This window comes from Amphiura filiformis, chromosome 13 (genome assembly GCF_039555335.1).
Source record: "Amphiura filiformis chromosome 13, Afil_fr2py, whole genome shotgun sequence".
In the NCBI taxonomy this organism is placed as follows: Eukaryota; Metazoa; Echinodermata; class Ophiuroidea; order Amphilepidida; family Amphiuridae; genus Amphiura; species Amphiura filiformis.
In genome coordinates this window covers 2,866,143-2,888,798 of record NC_092640.1, presented here as the reverse complement: position 1 = coordinate 2,888,798, position 22,656 = coordinate 2,866,143, and the positions used below count along the sequence as shown (strand labels likewise).

At 37.9% G+C, this 22,656-nt stretch overlaps 1 protein-coding gene across 2 annotated transcripts in view; it reads right to left on the bottom strand.

The window, feature by feature from the left end:
* LOC140167888 (solute carrier family 2, facilitated glucose transporter member 5-like) overlaps window positions 1–22,656 on the bottom strand; it is a 64,211-nt gene that overhangs the window by 18,295 nt on the left and 23,260 nt on the right. Inside the window, exons 2-5 of one of the 2 annotated variants that reach the window (XM_072191175.1) lie at window positions 20,056–20,160; window positions 3,328–3,488; window positions 2,042–2,166; window positions 983–1,098 (exon numbers count right to left, since the gene is read on the bottom strand). In XM_072191175.1, coding sequence (XP_072047276.1) covers window positions 983–1,098; window positions 2,042–2,166; window positions 3,328–3,488; window positions 20,056–20,160 — 507 coding nt within the window. Of the gene's footprint in view, window positions 1–982; window positions 1,099–2,041; window positions 2,167–3,327; window positions 3,489–20,055; window positions 20,463–22,656 lie in introns of those variants that run through there. The other variant, XM_072191174.1, reaches the window with a different exon arrangement.

Genomic DNA, 22,656 nt, shown 5'->3' with positions numbered 1-22,656 from the left:
ACCCATAATAAATAAATAAATAAATACATTTTGGATTTATAAAGCACCTTTCTCCAGAGCTGTAATTTCGCTGCAATGGTGAATCATCACAATCAGATCGCATCAACTAGGTTGCTGCCGAACGGCAGCGCACACCTATCCGCATTTAGATTGTAACATCCACCAATTATCTGTGCAGCTCCCAAATTCCATTGGGTGAAGGAAGTTTTTGATAACCAAACAACTAATCACCGATTTTTGCGATACAGGAGGAAACCGGAGATCCCGGAGAAAACCTGCAAGAGCGAGCATGGAATTGGGATAAACCAAGTGCACATGAGTCCTTGGGCCTCACCGGGGCTTGAACCCGGGACCTCAGTGGTGCAAAGCGAGGGAACTACCGCTGCGCTAACTCACCCTCCCTCAAAAATACCCATCCATATACCAAAATTGGCCTAGAAAACAGGGTCATTGATAAACAGAGATGCCAACCTTCCCTATTTTTGTAAACATTTTTGTCCATTTTGACACACAAATTTGGCAACCTCCTTATAATTCTGGCAAGTTTTATGCCCTTGAAGTTGAATGTAATTTTGAAAACACCCCTATTTTTTGTTTGAATCCTCCCTATTTTCTGGATGTATATTATTGGCATCTCTGCATATACCAAAAGGCCGAAAATGCTACCCATTTGTATGGTCATTTGTACTGAGTACCCCGAGGTATGTCACATTGCTAAAATACGGGCTTGCATTTTCTTCATTAATAGACATGTTAAACTAATAAAGCAGCTTTTACTATCCAATATTTATCACAAGTATCCCAATATGAGAGTGGACCCTAAATAGAACCTTGGGGGTACACCAGTGTATTAACCAACTGTACTGTGATCATTAACTGATGGCATGTTACTATAGCACCAAAGAGATTTACAGGTGATATATCTCTCTCAATGTGGGAGTGGACCCTGAACTGAACCTTGGGGTACACCAGCTGTACTTACCTGAGAAATTAATATACCAAGAGTGGTCATCAACTGATGGCATGTTCCTATAGCACCACGTAGATTAACCGGCGATATCTCGCTGAGATACAGCGGTACTACTGTAATTGCAGTACCTGAAAAAAGAATGCACAAAAATAATTGTCACTGGGTAGGAAAAATGTCAATGTGCTTGCACCCATTCAGGTAACCTCATTTGATATAAGACTAATTAAAGCCATATTGTAACATTTGATGTGGACGCCCTCAATATTTTTCAAAATTCTGGTTGTTTTTTTTCCTCAATTATAATGTACTTAATTAATTAAACTAAAAAAATGTAAACCCTGCAAAAATCAAGACTCTAGGTGCTGCCTATTTTATGGACATTTTTGTTCATAAAGATGTTTAAGAAATAATAATATAGTATATATTGCATTGATCCAGGAAATCCCAAATATTTCAGTTTTTAGTCAAATAGTCCATGATTTAGGCAGACAAAAAATTGTTATTATACCCTGCCGGGGGGGCACTACTACTTTGGAGGCGACGCGTATGTAGGGCTGTTAAGACTCCCTTTTTCAGCATCGCTATCACCCAAAGACCCCATATATATATTTTGTTTTTCGAAAACACTCTATCACCCAAAGACCCCTTACTTTTCCATTCCACCCAAAGACCCTAGTTTCAATTTGAACAGTAAAAATCAATGATTTTGTTGCTTATTTTGAAATAACATAGCCATTTGAAACCATTTAGAACTAGAAATTCAATATTCGAGGCTTCTTTTGGCTCACCCAAAGATCCCATTAAAAAAAGGCCATAATATCACCCAATGCCCCACTAATTTAGGTAGAAATGGTCCGGCTCTCACTCAATGACCCCATATTTTGTACATTTTACTCTCACCCAATGCCACAAATTGTATTCTCACCCAACGACCCCATATTTTTTATATTTTGCTCTCACTGAATGCCCCTTACTGTCAAAGTGTAAGCCATACACCTATATCCATTTTATATTGAAGTGAGCCCCCCCCCGGTACCCTGCTATCAAAGTAAAATGGACAAACACACTTACCGGCATAAAATCCATAGATAATGCGAGCTATCATAATCATCTCATAGTTATTAGCTACAAGACTAACACCGAACATGATGGATGCTATGATTGAGAATACATTGTTTACAACTAATGCATTCCTCCTGCAGACAAAAAAAGACACATCAAGATGAGTTGGTAATAGGAACAAATTAGTTTTATCTTATTGATGCTCGGTCGATCCATTAGCTATTCTTAATTGTTGTAACATTAAAATCTTTGTACATAATGCATTCCCGAATGCATTGTCCAATATAATTTTACCATTACTTCTGATTAATTAGTTGATATACGGTCCACAACTTATACGTTCCCCCCTAATACTTTTTAGAACAAGACAAAAAATATTTTACGAAATGTAAAAAGATATGTACCGGTATAGCCCTTTTTGTTTTACACAAGTGGACCAATTTATAGCGTCACACATCATTGCGTTCAGTCATAATGATTGTGTAAGAAAAGAGGCCGTTTTAAAAGTTGCACCTGAGTCCATAGCAGTCAGGTTTTCTTCAACAAACACATGTATAGACCTGACTCTATGGACTCAGATGCAACTTTTAACACTGTACATAATGAACCATTGCGACTGAACGCAATGATATGTGACGCTATAATTTGGTTATGTGTAAAACAAATACGGTTACCCATACCTTTTTTACACGTTTGCATTTTGTCAAATATTTTTCGATTTATTTTAAAAAGTCTTTAGGGGGACCTTATAAGTTGTGGACCCTATAGTTGATAAAATAACAAGCATCGAAGCAGCATCGACGGGCGATCTAAAGATCAAACAAATTTGGCTCTGGTGCCTTAGAATTAGGCAAATTCTATACTACAAGAGCAACGGGTTAATTAAAGTAAAGAAGGATTTCGTGATCCTAGCATCCTCATTTTATGACATTTTTCAGTAGATATCCACGAAAAAGCTTATTCCAAAAATTTCAGTTGATTCCAATTTTGCATTTGCGAGTTATGCATGATTATTGTGCATTACACAGCTCCATAGGCCACTGACATTGTAATTTCGTTCTGGTATACCAGAACGAAATTCAAATTTGACGATTTATGCTACACGAATTAATCTGCAAGAAATATTTGGTACATAAACATTATGTTGTCAAGTGCCTATCCTTTTTTATGCTCTGCACTTTTCCAAACCATCCAAAAATATTGGGTGAACCTTTTCAGGCTTGATGATGGGGGCGGTCAAATTGATGATGGGGGTGGCCACGGTACGCCACTGGCTATAGGCCTACTATACTCACCTTCCTAGCCTATCAGCCAAGTAGCTGGATGTGTAAGCACCTAACGCACCTCCAACGCAATAGAATGACACGGTAAAGGACCACAACCACAAGAGGGCATTGTCAGTCAGGTATTCACCTCTTCTGTCATAATTAGACTGGTTGAAAAACCTTTTCATTTCCTGTACAAAGAAATCAAGTCACACACACCAACACTTATCAATGACATGTGAATGCTACAAGTTTTCATATATCAGAACATAGGCCCTACATCCGATCCTTGTGGAACACCACATTTTCTCCTCCCTTTCTCTCCATCTCTTACTTTTTCTCCCTCTATAGATACCAAAAACGTTTTCATTTCCTGTTCAAAGAAATCAAATCACACACACCAACACTTATCAATGACATGTGAATGCTACAAGTTTCATATATCAGAACATAGGCCCTACATCCGATCCTTGTGGAACACCACAATTCAGTTCTCCTCCCTTTCTCTCCATCTCTCACTTTTTCTGCCTCTCCTACATTCAGACTTTGATTTTAAACCTTTAAGATTTTATATCGCAACAAATAGGATATGAAATATACACGACCACTCTTCTTTACCTATTTGCTGTTTTGCACAAATATTGCACTTTTAGCCTAAAATGTCCAAATATGAGATTAATTTGGTCATACACCAACATAAAGGTGTCAATATGGGGAGGGGTGTACGGACCATTCCCTGTATTCACATAAATGTGATGAATGAGTAGAGCTGAAATGATCAAAATCAAGGGTCTTTCGGAGCTTTATTTTGGTCAAATTTAAGGGGTCTTTCGGAGCTGTGAAATCCAAAAGGGGGTCTTTCCGGGGGAACATACCCGTATAGTCATTTTGTGTTCAACCCCCCCCCCCCCAATCTACGTCTATGTTAAGTCATCAAAGCAAAATAAGTGGTCTGTAATATTATTTTTTTCCTTCAAATTCAGAAAGTTCACACTACCATATAGCAGGCTCGTGCGAAAATATGGAGCCAGTTCCAAAAATAAACTTGTCAATTTAAAGGACAAAAATTGACAAATGAGGATTTGGCACATTGTTTCCCCAGTTCTACTTATTCCGGGAAGGGGAATGGTTATATGATTCTAAATAATATTCAAAAACCTGAAACTATGGAAAAGGAATTCTGGGCGCTGATGACAATTCTTTGCATTAGGCCAAGAAAAATAAAAAGCATGTTTCACGTCCGGAATTTTGAAAAAAAGGAGCAGGAGGGGGCTTTTTATTTTTTATCGCAAAATCAGTGTAAATACCCATAATTAGAGCTGTTTTAGCGTACACAATAATGCCTGGAAAAAGGAGGAGGCCTCTTTTCATTTCTTGTTCTGAGAGGTATCCCCCTCTTATTATCTCAAAACCTTCCAAAAAGTGTTTCTTGTGTATAAAACAAGGCTATAGAAAGCATCTCTACTTCCTAATAGTTCCTATATAGACATATTTTTTGAAAAGTTATAACTGAATTTCAAAAAATAAAAAATAATTGAAGAAACCTCAAAAACGGAAGCGCGAGGGGACGTGAAACATGTTTATTTTTTTTATTTGGCCTTATATCAAAGGTATGACTATGTAAAAAAAAAAAGAAGTTCGCATCAATTATGAAACGTGCGTCAAATACATATTCCATGTGTAACTTTCTGAACTACAAATAGGACCCCTGGGCAAAGAACAAAATGCATGTTTAATTGCATGTATTAAGCCCATGCTTTCATGGATACTAGTATTTGAATTTCGGCTTAGCTCAAATAAGTGTCTTTCAAATCGTTGTTTTCGAAGTTATAAACTATAAAACTTTATATTTATTGAAATGACATGGATTTGGGTTATTTTTGCTGCCTGCATATTAAAGGAAGGTGACCTGATATATCTGGAAAATCGAATTCTTTAAAACTTGTGTATAACATAAACTGTTGCCCCATTCAAGCATTCACGCAAAAAGATCATGTAAATGTTCATTATAAATGCGACTAATTCTTCATGGAATTACTGACATTTAATACAGCATAAAACTGGTAGTATTTTAAGTATAATAGTGATAATCATCATGACCGAGCGGGGTCATTATTGTGTGTGTGTGGGGGGGGGGGGGCTGAAAGGTGTTACAGCCCCGCACCAAAATTATTGAGGGGGCTTATCCCCCAAGCCCACCCATTACGGTTCTTAAGCCTATGTTCCCTCATACCCCAATAATAACGATAAAATTTATCATATGGTCCGGGGATGGCCTATTGAAACGTATTTCGTTATCGTCTTCATCATATCATCATCGTTTATCGTCAAACAATCCCGGGCAAACAATAAAGATTTTTTTCTCAGCAAGCCTCGTAAGTTTTAGATAGGCCCTATATCTCCTAACTTCCGAAAGTATTAGTATTAGGCCTACTGATTCTGGTGACCAGTGGTAAAATTGCATGCACAATTTTCGAACTCGGCTTTGCAGTCATTTGCCTCGGATGGTTAATTTAGTGGGTGCATGCGCGATGTGCCTCTAATTTCGTCTCAGATGTGCCGTGATTTGGCAATTTCGCCATTTCAGTGTTCCTTGTGTATGTAGACCTATGTGTAGGCCTGCATATTATATTGTATATGGAGCCTACAAAGGTCATAGATGCAGGTCTAGGCCTACAAGGTTCAATATGTACTTATTTAGGTCACAGCTAGTCATGAAGACGCGCAGGCGAGATCCGGACACGGCAATATCTTCATAATATTATGTAGTATGACATCCGTGATGGCGCGATAGAATGATCTAATTAATGACAAATTTGATGACTTGAAGTTGTTATTATGCACATAGTTTTAATCGTGTTATGCATCATGATGTATAGTAGGCCTACTGCAGTTAGTTGCGTGGGCTGCCGCCGTCGATGGTCCGTCATAATGTTTAATTAAAATTCAATGGGATCATCACCGCACTGTGGATTTCAGAGTTATCATGCAATCGGAGATTTGCCTCCGTATCGTTAATAAATACTAAAATTATACTTTCATCTACAAATATTCTATGTACGCCTATCGTAAACCATTGGGGTCTTTTAAATACAATTTGAGACAATCAGTTCCTTCCAAATGTATAATTATATATGAGGATACACGACCCTTCACATGCACGAGTCCCTGAATTAATTAATTAGAACGTCCCTATATGCCTATAGACCTATTTAAATCTTTAAGGTTCTTTATAGAACTTTTTAAGGTTCTTTTATATAGAACCTTATCACTGCTGCAGTGCTTATATAGAGTTCTGCATCATTTGCACGGTATATTCACATCAAGTTTAACGGCGCTCCTTCCGAAAATGTGTCTGTATGCCTACATTGTTGTATACAAATAGGCTATAGGTTCAACAGGGGTGCGGCACGTCGTGAGTTACCCCCCCCCCCCCACCCATCCCAACTTTCCGAGTTGACTCTGAACACAGATCTGCACTCCGAGTATCAGCCACCCGAGTGAACACATACATTAATAAAGGGTTTCTTGCAAAAATCGACCCATTAAAAGCGGCATGGCACATCGTGAGTTACAACACAAACCACCCCCCACCCACCCACACCATCAACTTTCCGAGTTGACTCTGAACACAGATCTGCACTCCCGAGTATCAGCTACCCGTGTGAACACAGACAATAATAAAGGATGGCCATGGTACTATTATACTCATGGAATGTATCCTTTCACAGATTTAAATTGATTCGAAGGCTGTGATTTGTTCTCTTTCCAATTTTATTGTCAGGGGTGATTTGGGAAATGTTTTTCTTTTCAAAGTGAACCTTGATGGGCCTATACAAACACATATGTGACCATCCAGCACAACTGAGCCCTGAAGTCGCCAATCATCATTTTTGAGATATTCAACCAAAATATTCTGATTGAAATTAGCTTTAAAATGATGTAGGCCTATATCATGTCTAATAGTATTTGACATTTAAGTAGTGAAAAATCAATAAAACAGTCAATAAATCCTTTGTTTCCTATTGTTTATTGTTAAGTTCAATGGAGCATATCTCCATAGTGGCACTGGCGACATCCGGGCTCAGTTGTGGTGGATGGTCACATATTTCTGAGATTGTAAGATCATGTAGCACGTCCAAGATGCTTAAAAATGAAAAACGAATTGCTAAAATTTTATTCAGCAGTAAGGTCCCATTTTAATCTTAATTTTTGTAAACCTGAAATCTAGAATTTTCTGGGATGAGATCAATATAGGCCTAATAACAAAACATAGCCCTACCACGGGGCCTTTTTTTATTACACATTATATACACCATGCTATATACTGAGAACTGCTAAAAGCCCAGTGACAGCTCACAACCCACTAACCGCTGTCCCCGAGAAAAATTAGCAGTCACTGGCAGCAGCTCTCTGGACATAGCCAGGTTTTATGATATAGGCCTAGCATGGTTTTGGATCACCTCAGTAAAAAGGCCCTATACTAGGGCTAACAAAACAAGCCCATTCCATGCCGGAACGCCAAACATAGTAAACAAATGTGTCCTTGGGATGAGAGGGGTCCATGATACATTCTACAGTAATGTCTAAAGAGCTTGGCTACAGACTAGCCATGCGACCCTGAAAGGAAGAGGACAACTGAACACACCTACATAACGCCCATGCCCTGCCCATCAAGAATTATGATACGAGTAGGCCTACTATATGACCAGGGCAGGGATGCTATATGACTAAAGTCGATTGGCAAAATACAACTATTCCGTTGTGGGAATGTTCTGAATGATGGCCGGGTGATTATGATGTGTATGCATATGGGGGTGTGAAAGAAGTGGCAATGTAGGCCTAAACATAAAGATAAGAATAACGTTGGCATTTTTACAGAAGCGGTCTCGCCTCTCGCGTAGGCCTATGGACCCACAAAATTTATAAAACTGTCGGAACCCCGGGATAAAAACGCATCGATTTTTTGTTCCCTTCACGTCAATACCATTGTATGGAATTATATAACTCAATTCAATTCAATTGCTATCAGGCATTTTTGTGTAGTCCGTGATGTCAACTACTAGTGCAGCTTTTCCCCTTCCCCCAACTGGTACCAAATACCCCATATATCTGAGGGGGTCAGGCGGCAGGCCCATGCAGAAACTTTGTCAAAGTGCAATATATTTTTTAACCACGCATTTAAATAACAATAGGCCTACAATGTAAAAGAGTCCTTTTGAGGGCCCTTAAAATTTTGGGGCCGTGTCCCATCTGGACCAATCGAAATTCGGAAAAAGAGCACAAAAATTGGCACTTTTAGGCTAAAATGGGCAAATAGGAGTTAATTATTGGTCAGAAACCCACACAGGAGTCAACATTATCAAAATATTGGAGAAATTACCACCCCCCCCCGGTAGGCATATTATGTTCCAGTGTGGGCGTGTTAACACCTCAGCTCAGTCTGACATTTTTTGTAGGACGTAGATGGTGATGCATGATGATGAATGTGAACTTCACCGTAATGTAACCATCATGAGCTGGGCACATCAGCAGCTATCAGCTGCGAGACGAAAATGTCGGGGGAAATGTGTACTGACGTATCCGAGTGTAGTCTACTGTAGTAAACCATTTTAATTTATCATCCCTCTAATCCCTCTGATGGAAAATCCACCAATGACCTGTTCTGATCCGACAGCTAGCTATCCATGGGAAAAATGCTCTGGACAGGGCAGTCACTGGGGATGTGTTGTGTTTTATGCATGGAATGGTATGAATTGTTTATCAAAAAGGGGAATGCAGAGCAGTCTAATCCGAGTGATGAACTATTTATAGAGATACGGTTATTCAGCATGCTCTAATAATATTATAGATAGTGTTGATTTATTGCTATCTGCTGTGCATAAAAAATGAGTGTTGTATAAAATCAAATGGGTTGAACAAACTTTGCAAGTAAATTTCAATACTAGTATGTGGCGATCGATAGGCCTAGTGGGCAAAAAAAAAAACTTTCCCTACCAACACCAAAAAAAAAAAAAAAAAATTCCTCACCAAACTGTATTTAAGGGATCTAAAATGAGCGTTTATTGCGTTTCGACAGTATTTTTGTAGGACATGAGAGCACCTCAGACCTATCTACGAATTGCATTCTGAATACGAAGCATGTCTTTCTGATATCAAATAATTTTCATTTTTGAAAATCACAATATAATACAAATTTTATGACAAATTATAAAAATTTGATATTTTTCAAATTTTTGATATATATATAACAGTCCTCGAAGTAAATTATATAAATCTAATGATTCTTAAAGTGTATGTAGCAGGGAAGAAAAGCCGACGGTCAATTGAAAATTGTGACCTTTCATATTGAAGATATGGATTTTTTTCCAAAAAGACCTTTTTTTTTTTGGTGTTTTGGGAAAAAATCCATATCTTCAATACGAAAGGTCAAAATTTTCAATTGATCGTCGGCTTTTCATCCCACCTACATACACTTTAAGTATAAATCATCAGATTTATAAAGTTTACTTCAAGCTGTTAAATATCAAAAATATCAATTTTAATGATTTGCCATAAAATGTGTATTAAATTGCGAATTTCAAAAATCAAAATTATTTGATATCAGAATGACATTCTTTCTCGTATTCAGAATGCAATTCGATATGTCTGATGTGCTCTGATGTCCCAAAATAAATACTCTCCAAACGTTCATACCCCAGCCCTTAAATGCATGAAAATTAAAAAAACCAAAACTTGTCCCCTTTGGCGGCGAAAAAAACACAACTTCGCCGCCTTTGGCAGCGAAAAAAAAATCTTGCCCCGACCCCAACTTCCTCCACCCCCCTAGAAGTCTAATGGTGCGTCCCTTATAAGGGACGCAGGGCAAAGAATCCAGTTATACTATGGAATTTCAGTGACTCAAGACAAGCGGTACGTTATTTATGAAAGAAAAGAGGTACCGCTATACCTCATTTCTTATGCCCTATTAATGAACCACTTGTCTTGAATCACTGGAATTTCAGTGGCTTCCTTGTCCCTATATTATACATAACCTTTGTAAACAGTGTGTAGTTATTTTTTGAGAAAATGCAAAATTAGTCACAAAATTCATCAGGAGTGCAGTACCACCTTCATGCTTTTTAAAGATGTATAGGCATATACATCAGGATCAGGGGGCATTTTTTTTTTCAATTTTCCCTATCAAAACCCGGGATCAAAACTATGATAACTATCCTCCCATTTCTCACTCATGCAGGGTGTGCTCAGGGTCCTTAAAATAAAAGACGGACACATTTACGTGGTGATTGCTGTAGGCCTAAAATGCTAAAATGCCAGTGTTCGTTAAACAAACTTTGCTTATCAATTAGTTTCCAATAAAATACGTTTATGTTATCATGCCATGTGTCCTTCTGGAGATAAAAGATGGAAAGGACAAGAGGGCCAGAGAGAGGACTGTGTATTTTACCCTAGGTGTTATCATAAATGTTGAAACGTGTTACGTCTTTATGGCACCCTTAAAGCAATAATAAATGCTTTGCATGAAAGAATAGATTCCTATTTAAATGTTTATTTTCACTAATCACATTGTCCCTTTTAATTTTGAGCCAAATAAGGGACCGTTCACAAACACTTGTAAGGGGGGGGCCTCATGCAAAAAAAAAACCCTCAATTTTCCCAGAAATATTTGTGGTCATTTTTTTCAGGCCCCCCTTAGGGGGGTGAAAATTTTTGAGCCCCCTTTTTGCATCAGGCCCCCCTACAATTGTTTGAGAACGGTCCCCAAGTTACAACTATTCCAGAGCCTTCAATACGGGCAAAAATTGGGGTCACCCATTCACAATTTCTGTCATCGAAAAATATTTCCGTCGGTATATTTAGGCCTACAAGTTGTGTGGTTCAAATTCAATTTACTTAGTATATTCAATTCAATTTATTTTAATTTTTTACACTTTCGCTGGGATCACTGAATGGGACTTTAATGTGAACATGCTTCATATAGTATATGAGATATTTCAAATGCACAAATTATCATGACCTTAAAATGACTTTCAACATGAGACCATTGCATTGCACGTGAGGAAATCCGAGTTGTGGCGGCTGGCGAACATTATATTTATTTCACATTCAGGTCAACCTAAATATAACACTAAGGCTGTATAAAATTAATGTTTTGGGGATGGTATAGAGTATTTTCTTGAATTGATGAGGGAGGGAGGTGTTTTTTTTTTTTTTTTTTTCCAATGTAAAATTAGCATTGTCAGTAGTTTTCGGTCTTCTCCAACAGTGCTCGAGGAAACGATGAGGCCCTTTTTTTTTTTTTTAAATGTTAGTTTCTGTGGTTTAAATCCCCTAGAGTACCACAAAAAGACTTGGAAGTGATGCTTGTTCTCTAATAAACTTATTTATATGTATGAAGATTTCATAAATCATTCCAAAGTCTAAAAAATTGAAAAATCTAAAAAAAAAAAAATCTGACAAATCCCAGAAATTGAGGAGGGAGGGACGAGACCCAAAATATTAATTTTACACGGCCTAAAGGCCTACATGTACTTTCGAGCTCAGTCATTCGGGCCCGCTTCGAAATATTTTGTACGGGGGATGTTTGTTTGTTTACCCAGGTCCGTGAAGGACACATGCCCGGTACCCTTTTAGACGTTTTTCTTGGACGCGGGTGCGTAGCAAGTCAAGTAGTGAATGACCCCCCGGGACACATGCTATATGAAATCCATGGTGTCACGCAGGCATAGGGCCTACCTATTGTAATACCTACCTACATTTTTCTGTTTTTGCTACCCATCAGTATACCTTTAAAAAAAACACCCCCAAAAGCACCCAAATTTACCCTAATTGGGCGCTTTAAAGGACACTTTTGCCTAAATGCGCCCAATTTGACATATTGGTCTCCAACCATTCGATAGGCCCTATACCAAAATCGCTAAAAAGGTGCCCAAAAACGGTGACACATTCGTACCCGTATAGACAAATATAGGCCTAGTGTAAAATTGCACAATATTATTGTGCGGTGTTTTTTTTGGGGGGGGTGATTTTCTTTTTTCGCTGCCTTTGGCGCCCATTTTTTTTTTTTTTTTTTTGGCCGAATTTTTTTCTTTCAATTTAATCGGACCTTAATACAAAGTTCGGTAGGGGATTTTTTTTTTACTCATCAATGGGGAAATGTTTTTTCGTCTCACTAATGGGTGATTTTTTGATCGTCTCACTAGTGGGCATTTTTTTTTTAAACTCCCATGCCACCCACTGGAAATCTAATGGTGCGCCCCTTGTGGCAAACGAGAGCTGCACCCCTTTAGTAACTAAAGAGGATGTTACTGAATAGGCACACCATTTGATTTCCCGCGAAGGACATTGAACTGGGGTGGTGTAATAATTTTTTCGGAATTAGGCCTATGTGAATTGCATGGGGAGGAAAAGATTTTTTGGCAGGCAAAAAAAAAGGGGGGCGATTTTTGGAAAATCAAAAGGAGAGGGAAGATATTTTTGGTACGTATTCATGGGGTACCCTTTACCTTTTTTTGAAAATTGTTTCGTATTGAAGATAGACCTATATTTTTTGCCCCTTTAGAAATTTGGGTCTTTTGGGAAAATAATATACATGTATCTTCAATACGAAATGTCACAATTTTCAAATGATGGCCAGATAGATACAGACACTTTAAGTACATAATTTATCATTAGATTTATAAAGTTTACTTCAAGGACTATCAAATGTTAAAAATATCAAGTTTTATTAATTTGCCATAAAATTTATATTCCCGAATTTCAAAAAATATAAAAACTGATTACCATCAGGACATTGCTCTATTCAGAATTTGATGTGTCTGATGTAGGCCTACTCTCAGGTCCCACAAAAATACTGTGCAAACGTTGCTATGATCCGACCCCTTAATTCATGTATATCTGAAAATCTGTATATATAACCAGAGAATAACTTAAAGTGTTCATTTATCATGTTTTTGTCGTTTAACCTTTCCCCGAGATAATTTCTTTGTAATGTTTTATTCTGTATAGAATGAGTGAACTGAATGAAGCAGAGTGAACTGAAGTTAAACCCTAATTACAATTATCACGTCAAGTCTGTATTTAAACAACAGACAATGGGCTATTCTAGTTGAATCCATAACTTAACCTTAAATCTCACCCGGCTCCATTTAGGTAACCCCATTTGAAATTCACACTCCCTGTGTGAACATTAAAGACAAGACTTTCATAGGGGTATATGGATTGTAACTTGAATAAGTCTTTCCATTGATGCCCTATATATTCCAATCTACCTGAAATCACGGCATACGACATGTTGACACAATAGGTTTTTGCTTTAACTGAAGTTTGAAACTTGGTTGCTTTAATATCACGTGTTACTTTATGCATATATCCTCATGTTAATATAATTAGGCCTACACGGGAGGAGTGGGAGGGGGGGGGGGGGGTTAAGGGGGAATCCGATTTTTTTAGGGGAGGTCTTGAGGAATATTTTCAAATCATGAGGGGAAATGGAGAAAAGGGTGAAAACATGGGGGAATCGAAATGTTTAGCTAATGAGGGAGGAACGCGACTGTTGTCAATATTTTAGTCAAAACTCCCACCCCCGGCGTAAATATTGAACGGTCCCTAATAGCGTAGGCCTATCAATTGCACTAAACGTCTTCGGGACACGTATAGAATGTCTAGTCTACAGAATTAGGACAAATAAAAAATAAACATGTTTAGCGTCCGGGCTTTTTGGAAAAACAATATATATAGGCCTATTCAGTTCTGTTATACTTGAGCTTGAGGAAGAAACTCTTGCAAGTCTACATGCGATATTAAAAATGCCTATTTTAGACAAAAGTAAATTTAATTGCAAAAAGTTCTGAAACATTAAAAAAAGAAAACCCTGAAATAAAGCGGGTGGAAGGAAAATTTCAGAATCCATAAAAAGGAAGCGGAAGGCGACGCTAAACATGTTTAATACTTTACTTTGCCATAAATCTGAATAGCATATCACATGGCCATGTTTGTCTACCATTAATGTCTATCAGGGTCTATATCAATTAGGCCAAGGCTCTCTTATACCGTGCATGATATTTACTGCAGCGACATCATTTTAAACGATTGCGGTATTATAGGGCCTACTCTCCCTGAAAAAGGAGAAGGTCAGACTGGGGATCGAACCCGCGACCTCTGTAGCCTATATACATATTACAATTTCAAAAATAAATATTCTCATCTATAGCTCAGGAATGAGCTTTGATGGGGCCCGTGTAAAATGATGCACATGCATGCAACTTCGTAGGTGCAATCATGTAGGCATATTGGTACAAATACACGTATTTTTTTGGGCCGCAGTTAAGAATTCGCACCACCAAATAGCCTAAATTATGGTAGTTGTGTGCCCTTAAAATCTAAATTTACAGACTGTTTCAATTCTTGATTAATTGAGAATTAAATTACAGGCCTAAAAAAATTTGAATGATTTAGGCTAAATTTGGATGCTTAGTTATAATACCACAGATCAAGTCATATTTCTCTTATTTTCTGTTGGCTATATAACTCTAGCATGATTTTGCATACGATAGATTTATAGGTACTATTTATTTAAATTTATTTATTTGATTTATTACACTTTATATCACTGGCACAGAATTACACAAAAATATGTAATATTGCACATAAAGTTACATCAAAAATTACACAATATTATGAAACGAACAATATTTGTTTTAAAAAGTCCAGTGAATGGCTGGAGCAGGTGCCAGGCACCTCTAAGACCGCCCCACCAAATCCAAAAAAGAAGGGAAGGGTCATCAAGACTTTGAGGACCAGTCGACTAGTACAAAATAATGACTATTATTTTTCCTAGCCCAGGTATCAGGCACAGTAGGGTAGCCGGGGGGTATATGTGATTGTGTCACATGTAATTTCATGCTCTACACACTTAAAACTACGGGGTCAAAAAATGACCCAAACGGGGTCATTTTTGACCCCAGCATAGTTATCAACTAAACACCATACCACTAACGGGGTCATTTTGACCCCATTGGTCGGGGTCATTGCAATGACTACGTATTTGGGTCAAATAGTAACCCCATTGGGGTCAAAATATTACCACATTTCGGGGTCAAATGAAATGACCCCTTCAAAAGGGTTGCCTTATTGGGTTACTTAATGACCTCATTTCGGGGTCAAATGAAATGACCCATTTGAAAGGGTTGTTTTATAGGGTTACTCAATAACCACATTTAGGGGTTGTTTGGATTTTTTAGTAGGCCTATGGTCATGCTGGTCCCACCAGGACATAAGTGTGTTTCTGCACAGAGAAATCATTACATAAACAGCAAACTGCAAAATGCATCTGTGTATCACACTCACACACAGTCAGTCATCGCCTATGACAGTTCACGTATTATAAGCTTACATGATATAGGCCTAAGCTTAACAACTGCAGCCAAGACAGCATGAAATTGGAATGAATCTGCGTGCATAGACAAGGGTCTATGCATCCTTGCAGTCTCACTTTTCAACTAACTTTTCATATTCCATCATGCAGACAATTACAAGCACACACGACAATCCGCTGAGCTGCACAATCAGAACAAATATGGCGCTGATGTGACCACGTGAGCCGATGCACACCGTGTGTGCAAATAGTTCCGAAATGCAAGTCATTATAAAGTTGACAAATTGGGTAACTTCGGTCAAAAAATTAGTTTTATTTATTAATCAACAAACATTAATTGCAGCTCATGTTTAAACTCATTTATGAATTGAGATTTTCAAAGCGGAAGATTGAAACTGATATCAATGCGCGACGGTATCGGCAAAATGACCACTAAGTTTTTGACCACGTTCGTCGTGGCTAAAATGACCTCGTGAATGTGGTCAAATTAAAACAGTACAACCCCCTTGAATGGTCAAAACAACCCCAAACGTGGTCAATTCAAAATGACCACGGAAAATATAACCCCGTAGTTTTTAGTGTGTATAAGTGTTTTTAAAAAAAAAAATCCCTACCCAAATCTCAAATCTATAAAAGGTATAGGCAACATTAAAATTGAAAATAAGAAAATTTCGCCAGTAGAAAAAAATAAAAATAAGCCCAACCTAAATTCCACACCCCCTCAGAGATTTACACGGTGCGTCCCTAAATGAAAACACGGATAGAAAAGGTCTTTGAACCCTTTTGGAAAGAGGACATGTGGCCCCAACACGACGAGTTTCAAAAGAATAATGTTACAAGGTGAAGTGTCTGCATTATGCGGATGACGACAAAGGATAGTATACATGTAGATGCATCCACTTCGTATCTTCAGCTGATCTTAAACTTGAGAAGTTTTTTTTTACCTCAGGCTAGCTCGAAATACATGCATGCGTCATGCAAACATGGGGAACATAAATTACTCCAGTTGTTCATGTTTCACTAGACGAGCCCTTTTTAAATCACGGGCGTCAATCCTGGGGGTAAGCTCGGTTCATATAGTCAGGGGACGCACCATTATATATTATCGGGGGGGGGCTATGGAGTTTGGGTCAGGTAGATTTTTTTTTGCCGCCGAATAGCTAAATTGTTAATGTGATAGTAGTTACTCATGAGCAAAAAATCGTCGAAAAATTTTTTTGGCTGCTACGTTTTAGGGCTTTTAGGGCGCTAGCGCTAATACTAGGCCCCCTTTTTTTTTTTTGCTCTTCACTTTTTCATACGACCGAAAAAAAATATTGGGTCAACCTTTTCGGGCAGTTGAGGAAGGGAGGCAAAATTTATTTCCGTCGGCAAAACATGCTCTACACCCCCAAATCATATTGTTCCAGCGACGCCCCTGAATTTCGACTGCAACGAGGGACAAATCCAAGCTTAGATTAAAATTGAGCTAATCTGAATTAGTTAACTACTTTTTCATCTAATAAATTCAAATTCAAATCCATTAGATTGTGATTATTTAGGCCTAAAATCTAAATTAGATTAATCCATGCAAAAAATGGTACCGTAATCATCGTAAAAAAATTTCAGGGCCCCCTTTACATACCTCAAAAATTTCAGCCCCCCCGCCTTTTTGACATGAAATTTATGGGTCAACCCCATAGAAGAGCTTATGGTCCCGTGTCACAACCTGGGGTACCTTTGTGTTACATAGTAAAAAAATGAAATGGTTCAAACATTTTACCTACACATCTCATTTGAAGTGGTTCATCCTCCTATCCTGAGCATTTTGACACCTTTTTTATGGAAATCGGTTAAAAAATGAGAGAGTGCGGGCATTGGCAAAAACAATCACAAAGTAGGGAGGGTGTAACCCCACCTCTTTTTTCCACATTTACAATCATTCTGAGCAAGTATTGGTCTTTTAAATGAACTTTTGTATTTATTTACTTGGTTTAGATGTCTGGGGGTTCATTTAGACATTTTTTTACTAGATTCAAATTTTTAATGGGGGTTTTAAATCAAATTTACGATATGAATCCCTCCCCCTAATCCTCCTCCCCCTAATCCTCAGCCACCCTTGGCACATTTCATGCCAAACGTCATAAGAAAATAATTAAAACATATTTTAAAACAGGATAAAAACATGAGAAATATAGAATAAATTAGCCTCAATTTAAGACCTAATTGAATCTTCTAAGTGAAGGAATACTCAAGAGACATTGTTTTGAAATCCAAGCTGCACATCAAAATGTAACAAAGCCACCTTTAAGAGTACCCCAGTGTGACACAGGATCTAAACTAAATTTTCCCAGGAACATTTGCGGTCATTTTTTTCAGGATCCCCCCCTTAGGAGGGTCAACAAAATTTCAGCCCCCCTTTTTTGATCAGCCCCCAACACGTGTTTGTGAACGGTCCTGGATTTGTCCCTGGTCGCAATCGAATAGCTTAATATTTTAAGCTCCTTCCTCCAGTCTACCTATGTCCCTACTCCGTTTGGCTTTCTAATATTGGACCCTATTGATCCGAACAAAAAATTGTCCGGTCCCTCTAACATAGCTGTCGATTTGACCTTCATGTTTTATATGACTGAAGCCTGCGCCTTCATCATGTTCAAGTTGAACTTCCACATTTCCACATTCATTTCGCACACGCGTCATGAGTCCTATATCAGTATCAAATGTCGTCTATCGTTTACATTAAAATCCGTTTGTCATACATCTGATTAGTCTCGGCCCCAGATGGCTTATTGGGTTCTTCATATCAGGAGCACAAGCTGACTGGGACAGAGACTAGTGTCTGACCTATTTGTACGACCTTTGAGAAAGTATATAGGCTAGAATAACATTAAAGGAGGATGATACCGTCAACATCAGATCTGCGTCAATCAACATCATCATCCTCACATTTTTCTCAATCAACCTTGAGATTTGGTCTCTACCTCCTCAATGATCCTGTGAAATTCAGGGTCAAGGTTCGAAATAAATAGAGCCAGGAGTGATTTTTTAAAATGCAAATACCTCTGGTTCCTATTGAAATCTTCATGACCAGGGGCAATTTTTTAGGAGAGGTTTGCTCTCTTAGGGGTGATTTTCACTCTAAGTTGTGATTTTCAATCTTTTAGGAGTGATTTTCATTCTATTAGGAATCATTTTCACACTTGTAGGAGTGATTTTTTACTCGTTTATGGGTGATTTTTACTCTTTTAGGAGAGATTTTCACTCTTAGGAGTGATTTTTAGTCTCTTTTTTCAAGCTTCTAGGAGTGATTTTCACTCTTTAAGTTGTGATTTTCAATATTTTAGGAGTGATTTTTATTCTTTTCAAAAGAGTGAAAATCACTCCTAAAAGAGTGGAAACCATTCTTAAAAGAGTAACAATCACTCAAAAAAGTGTGAAAATGACCCCCTTAATGAGTGGAAGTTACTCATATGAAAATTACTCCTAAAAGAATGAAAATCACTCCTAAAAGAGCAGAAACCATTCTTAAAAGAGTAACAATCACTCAAAAAAGAGTGAAAATGACTCCCTTAATGAGTGGAAATCACTCTTATGTTAATTAGGCCTACTCCTAAAAGAATGAAAATCACTCCTAAAAGATTGAAAATCACTAGAGTAAATCACTCCTAACTGGAGTAAACCACTCCTAAGAGTAAAAATCACTCCTTAAAGAGTGAAATCACCCCTGAAAGAGTGAAATCACTTCTTAAAAGAGTGAAATCACTCCTAAAAAGTGAAAGCACTCATAAGAGAGAAAATCACTCGATTCTAAAAAGAGTGAAAATCTCTCCTAAGAGAGTGATAATCATTCAAAAAGAGCGGAAATCAGTCTAAGAGTGCAAATCGCTCCTAAAAGAGTGAAACCACTACTTCGAGAGTGAAAATCACTCCTGAAAGAGTGGAAACCACTCTTAAATGAATAAAAATCACTCCTAAAAAGCAAAATCACTCTTAAGAGCGTAAAACCACTCTTAAAAGAATGAAAATCACTCCTAAAAGCATGAAAAGAGTTAAACCCACTCCCGAAAATCACTCCTAATACTATAGAGTGAATCACTATTAAAAGAGTGACAATCATTAAAGAGTGGAGTGGGGTCATGTCAAGGCCATCAACCCATGCCAGGTAAAAACTTTTATGATGATATCCACCTCCTGTAATTATTTAATAGAACATGGGCCCTATCTGGGGCCCTATAATTATATTAAAACATATCCTATCACAACATGCTCAGGATATGAATTGCTACAGTGTAGGCTAGACAGGTGTGGATTTTACATCATCGCCTAAACGTTTTAAGTGGCCTACTAGTATTATAGTATAGGCTATCATAAATCAACATTACAAAATAATTACATTTACTCACAGGAGAGGGGGCAGCCATAACGCCGGTTCCATAGCCGAATTGTAATGAGCACCCCACAGTAGCTGAAATCGTCGACACCAGTAACCAAGGAGTGAGTTTCCCATCCTGCAAGAAAGAATATTTGGTGCTTCCATTAGGTGTTTTTGTAGTAACCATGATTGTAGTTCTTGTAGGCCCAAGTCAAACTCAAAGAACAGCTGAGCCGGCCGGTAACTGTGTTTTACGGTGCACACAATCACAGATTCTGTGCATGCATGAAATGTTATTTTATGTTTAGCACATGGATCGCCACGCGGCTCTGTATATAACAGTACTATGTGTGCCCGGGTATGTGTGCATATAACTGTATGTATACTAATTTTACTATGTACGCTACACCGCCGTTCACAGTATGTTATACAACAAACGTGTAGCCTTGATACGATGAGGACGCTATATGCAAATTTAATTCATGTTACGTAATCTTTATTGAGATAATGACAGAGTCCTGCTTTCACTGTGCTCGTGCTTGGTAGGTGTGAGCAGGGTGTGTGCTAGACTTATCCAAGTCTTTTTGTTTACATTGCATGGCAAGAGACGATAAATTCCCATCCAACTGCCCATTTTATAGCGCAAAGCTGCTGTTTACATGGGTTTAGGGTGTTTTATATGGCTAAGACAACGGGGCTAAGGATTTTATACATGTGGTACGTGCATATAGGCCTATTCCTTTATTCTTATCACTTGTAGTTTTGTATTTCTTTGTTGTTTAATTGTAGTTTTTTAGATTTGACTTGGTGAATGTCAATAAATTGATTGATTATTCCAACATGTAGGCCTAGGCCTATTTAGGGGGCTGGCATTTTCTTCGGAAGGGGGAGGGGGGGGGGGTACCAAAAATACAGGGGGTCATAGCATTTTCGGACCCAAAATAGGGGGGTTATAATTTTTAAAATAAAGAATGCGAAATGTGCATACAATCTAAGCAAAAATTTTACACGCTCCGCGCGCCTTCTTATACACTTGCAATAAAAATTCTTGAGTCTGTGTAGTTGGATGGGGGGGTCATAAAATTTTCGACCCGCGATAAGGGGGGTCGTAAAAAATTTTGCCCGCTTAGGGGGGTCATAAAAATTGACTCCGGTCACCGACACATTTGGGACCCCCCTTCCGAAGAAAATGCCAGCCCCTGGCCCTTTAGCCAAGAAAAAGGGTTAGAAACAGACCTTTAAAACAGACCTTTTTCATCTAATAGATGTAGCCACAGATTTTAAAATCTATGATGTAGCACACTGTGGATGTAGCATAGGCCTATACAGCCTGTCTCAAAAAAAATTGTGCAAGTGAAAAGCGCCCTCTTTGGCGATTAGAAAATACCATTGTGACATGATGCTTACATCAACGTCAAAGGCACAGTCTTAGCTCTCAAATACCGTTTGTACTGTTCAGTTTGCTCTTTTTAATCTCGAGATAGGGCCTATGTTTAGTTAAGTACGAAAGGGTAAAATCACAATTGTGCCACTTTTACTAGGGAATAGGGCTGTAGGCCTACATGTAAATCAATGATAGCTGATGTTGATGCGTCTAATGCACTTCCCCCTTCGAGACTCGTGCATTAGACGCATCAACACGAGCGCGCGTGTACTATTTTGTCTAATTTCATTAATTTGTCAAATTTCATGAACTTGTCGAAGTGTGTAGGCCTAATATTTGTTTGTCTTTTAACATATCTCATATATCTCATATTAACACATGTCTTGAATGACAAAAAGAACAGTATTTACCATGGTAAAATCATTGACATGCACATGTATTTAATTTTACAGCAGCATGTGAAATATTTATTTATCGTTTAATTTGTCGTAATAGGAAAAAGAGAATCATTATACCTTTATCATGATAAAACATTAAAAACAATTTTGTATTGTTGTGTAATTGCTGCATTCTTTTGATTTCACGAAGGAACTCTTGATAAACTTGATGCTATCATTGATTTACATGTACAGCCCTCTTCCCTATAGTAAAAGTGGCACAATTGTGATTTTACCCTTTCGTTGTTAAGGCCGTATAAAATTAATGTTTTGGTTCTCGTCCAGAGGATTTTCATGAATTGATGAGGGAGGAGGTGTTTTTTTTTTTTTTTTTTCAATGTAAAATTAGCATTGTTAGTAGTTTTCGGTCTTCTCCAAAAGTGCTTGAGGAAACGATGAGGCACTTTTTTTTTTTTTTCAAATGTGAGATTCTTTGAGGATAAACCCACTACACTCTCAGAACATTGGATAAAAAATGAATGGGCAGAAAACAGTTGGTTAAAAAATGCCCAACAATGGTTAAGATTCTTGAAGTTGGGCAAAATACAGTTTAATACATGGTTGGTCAAACCTTGGTAAAAAAACATCCTTTTCCCGCCAATAAAGTTGGGCAAAGTATGGTTTTGCCCAACCATGGTCACATGGTGTTCCTTTGCGAACTGTGATTGGTCATTGTGTTGGGCAAAAATGCATTTCAGAAAACAAAGAGATGGCCGATATGAGTGGCTTGCTGCAAAGCTGTGGATCAGGGTCTTCAAGATCTGTTGGAGACATTTGAAGGTAGGAAATTATATTATAAAGTATATCATTT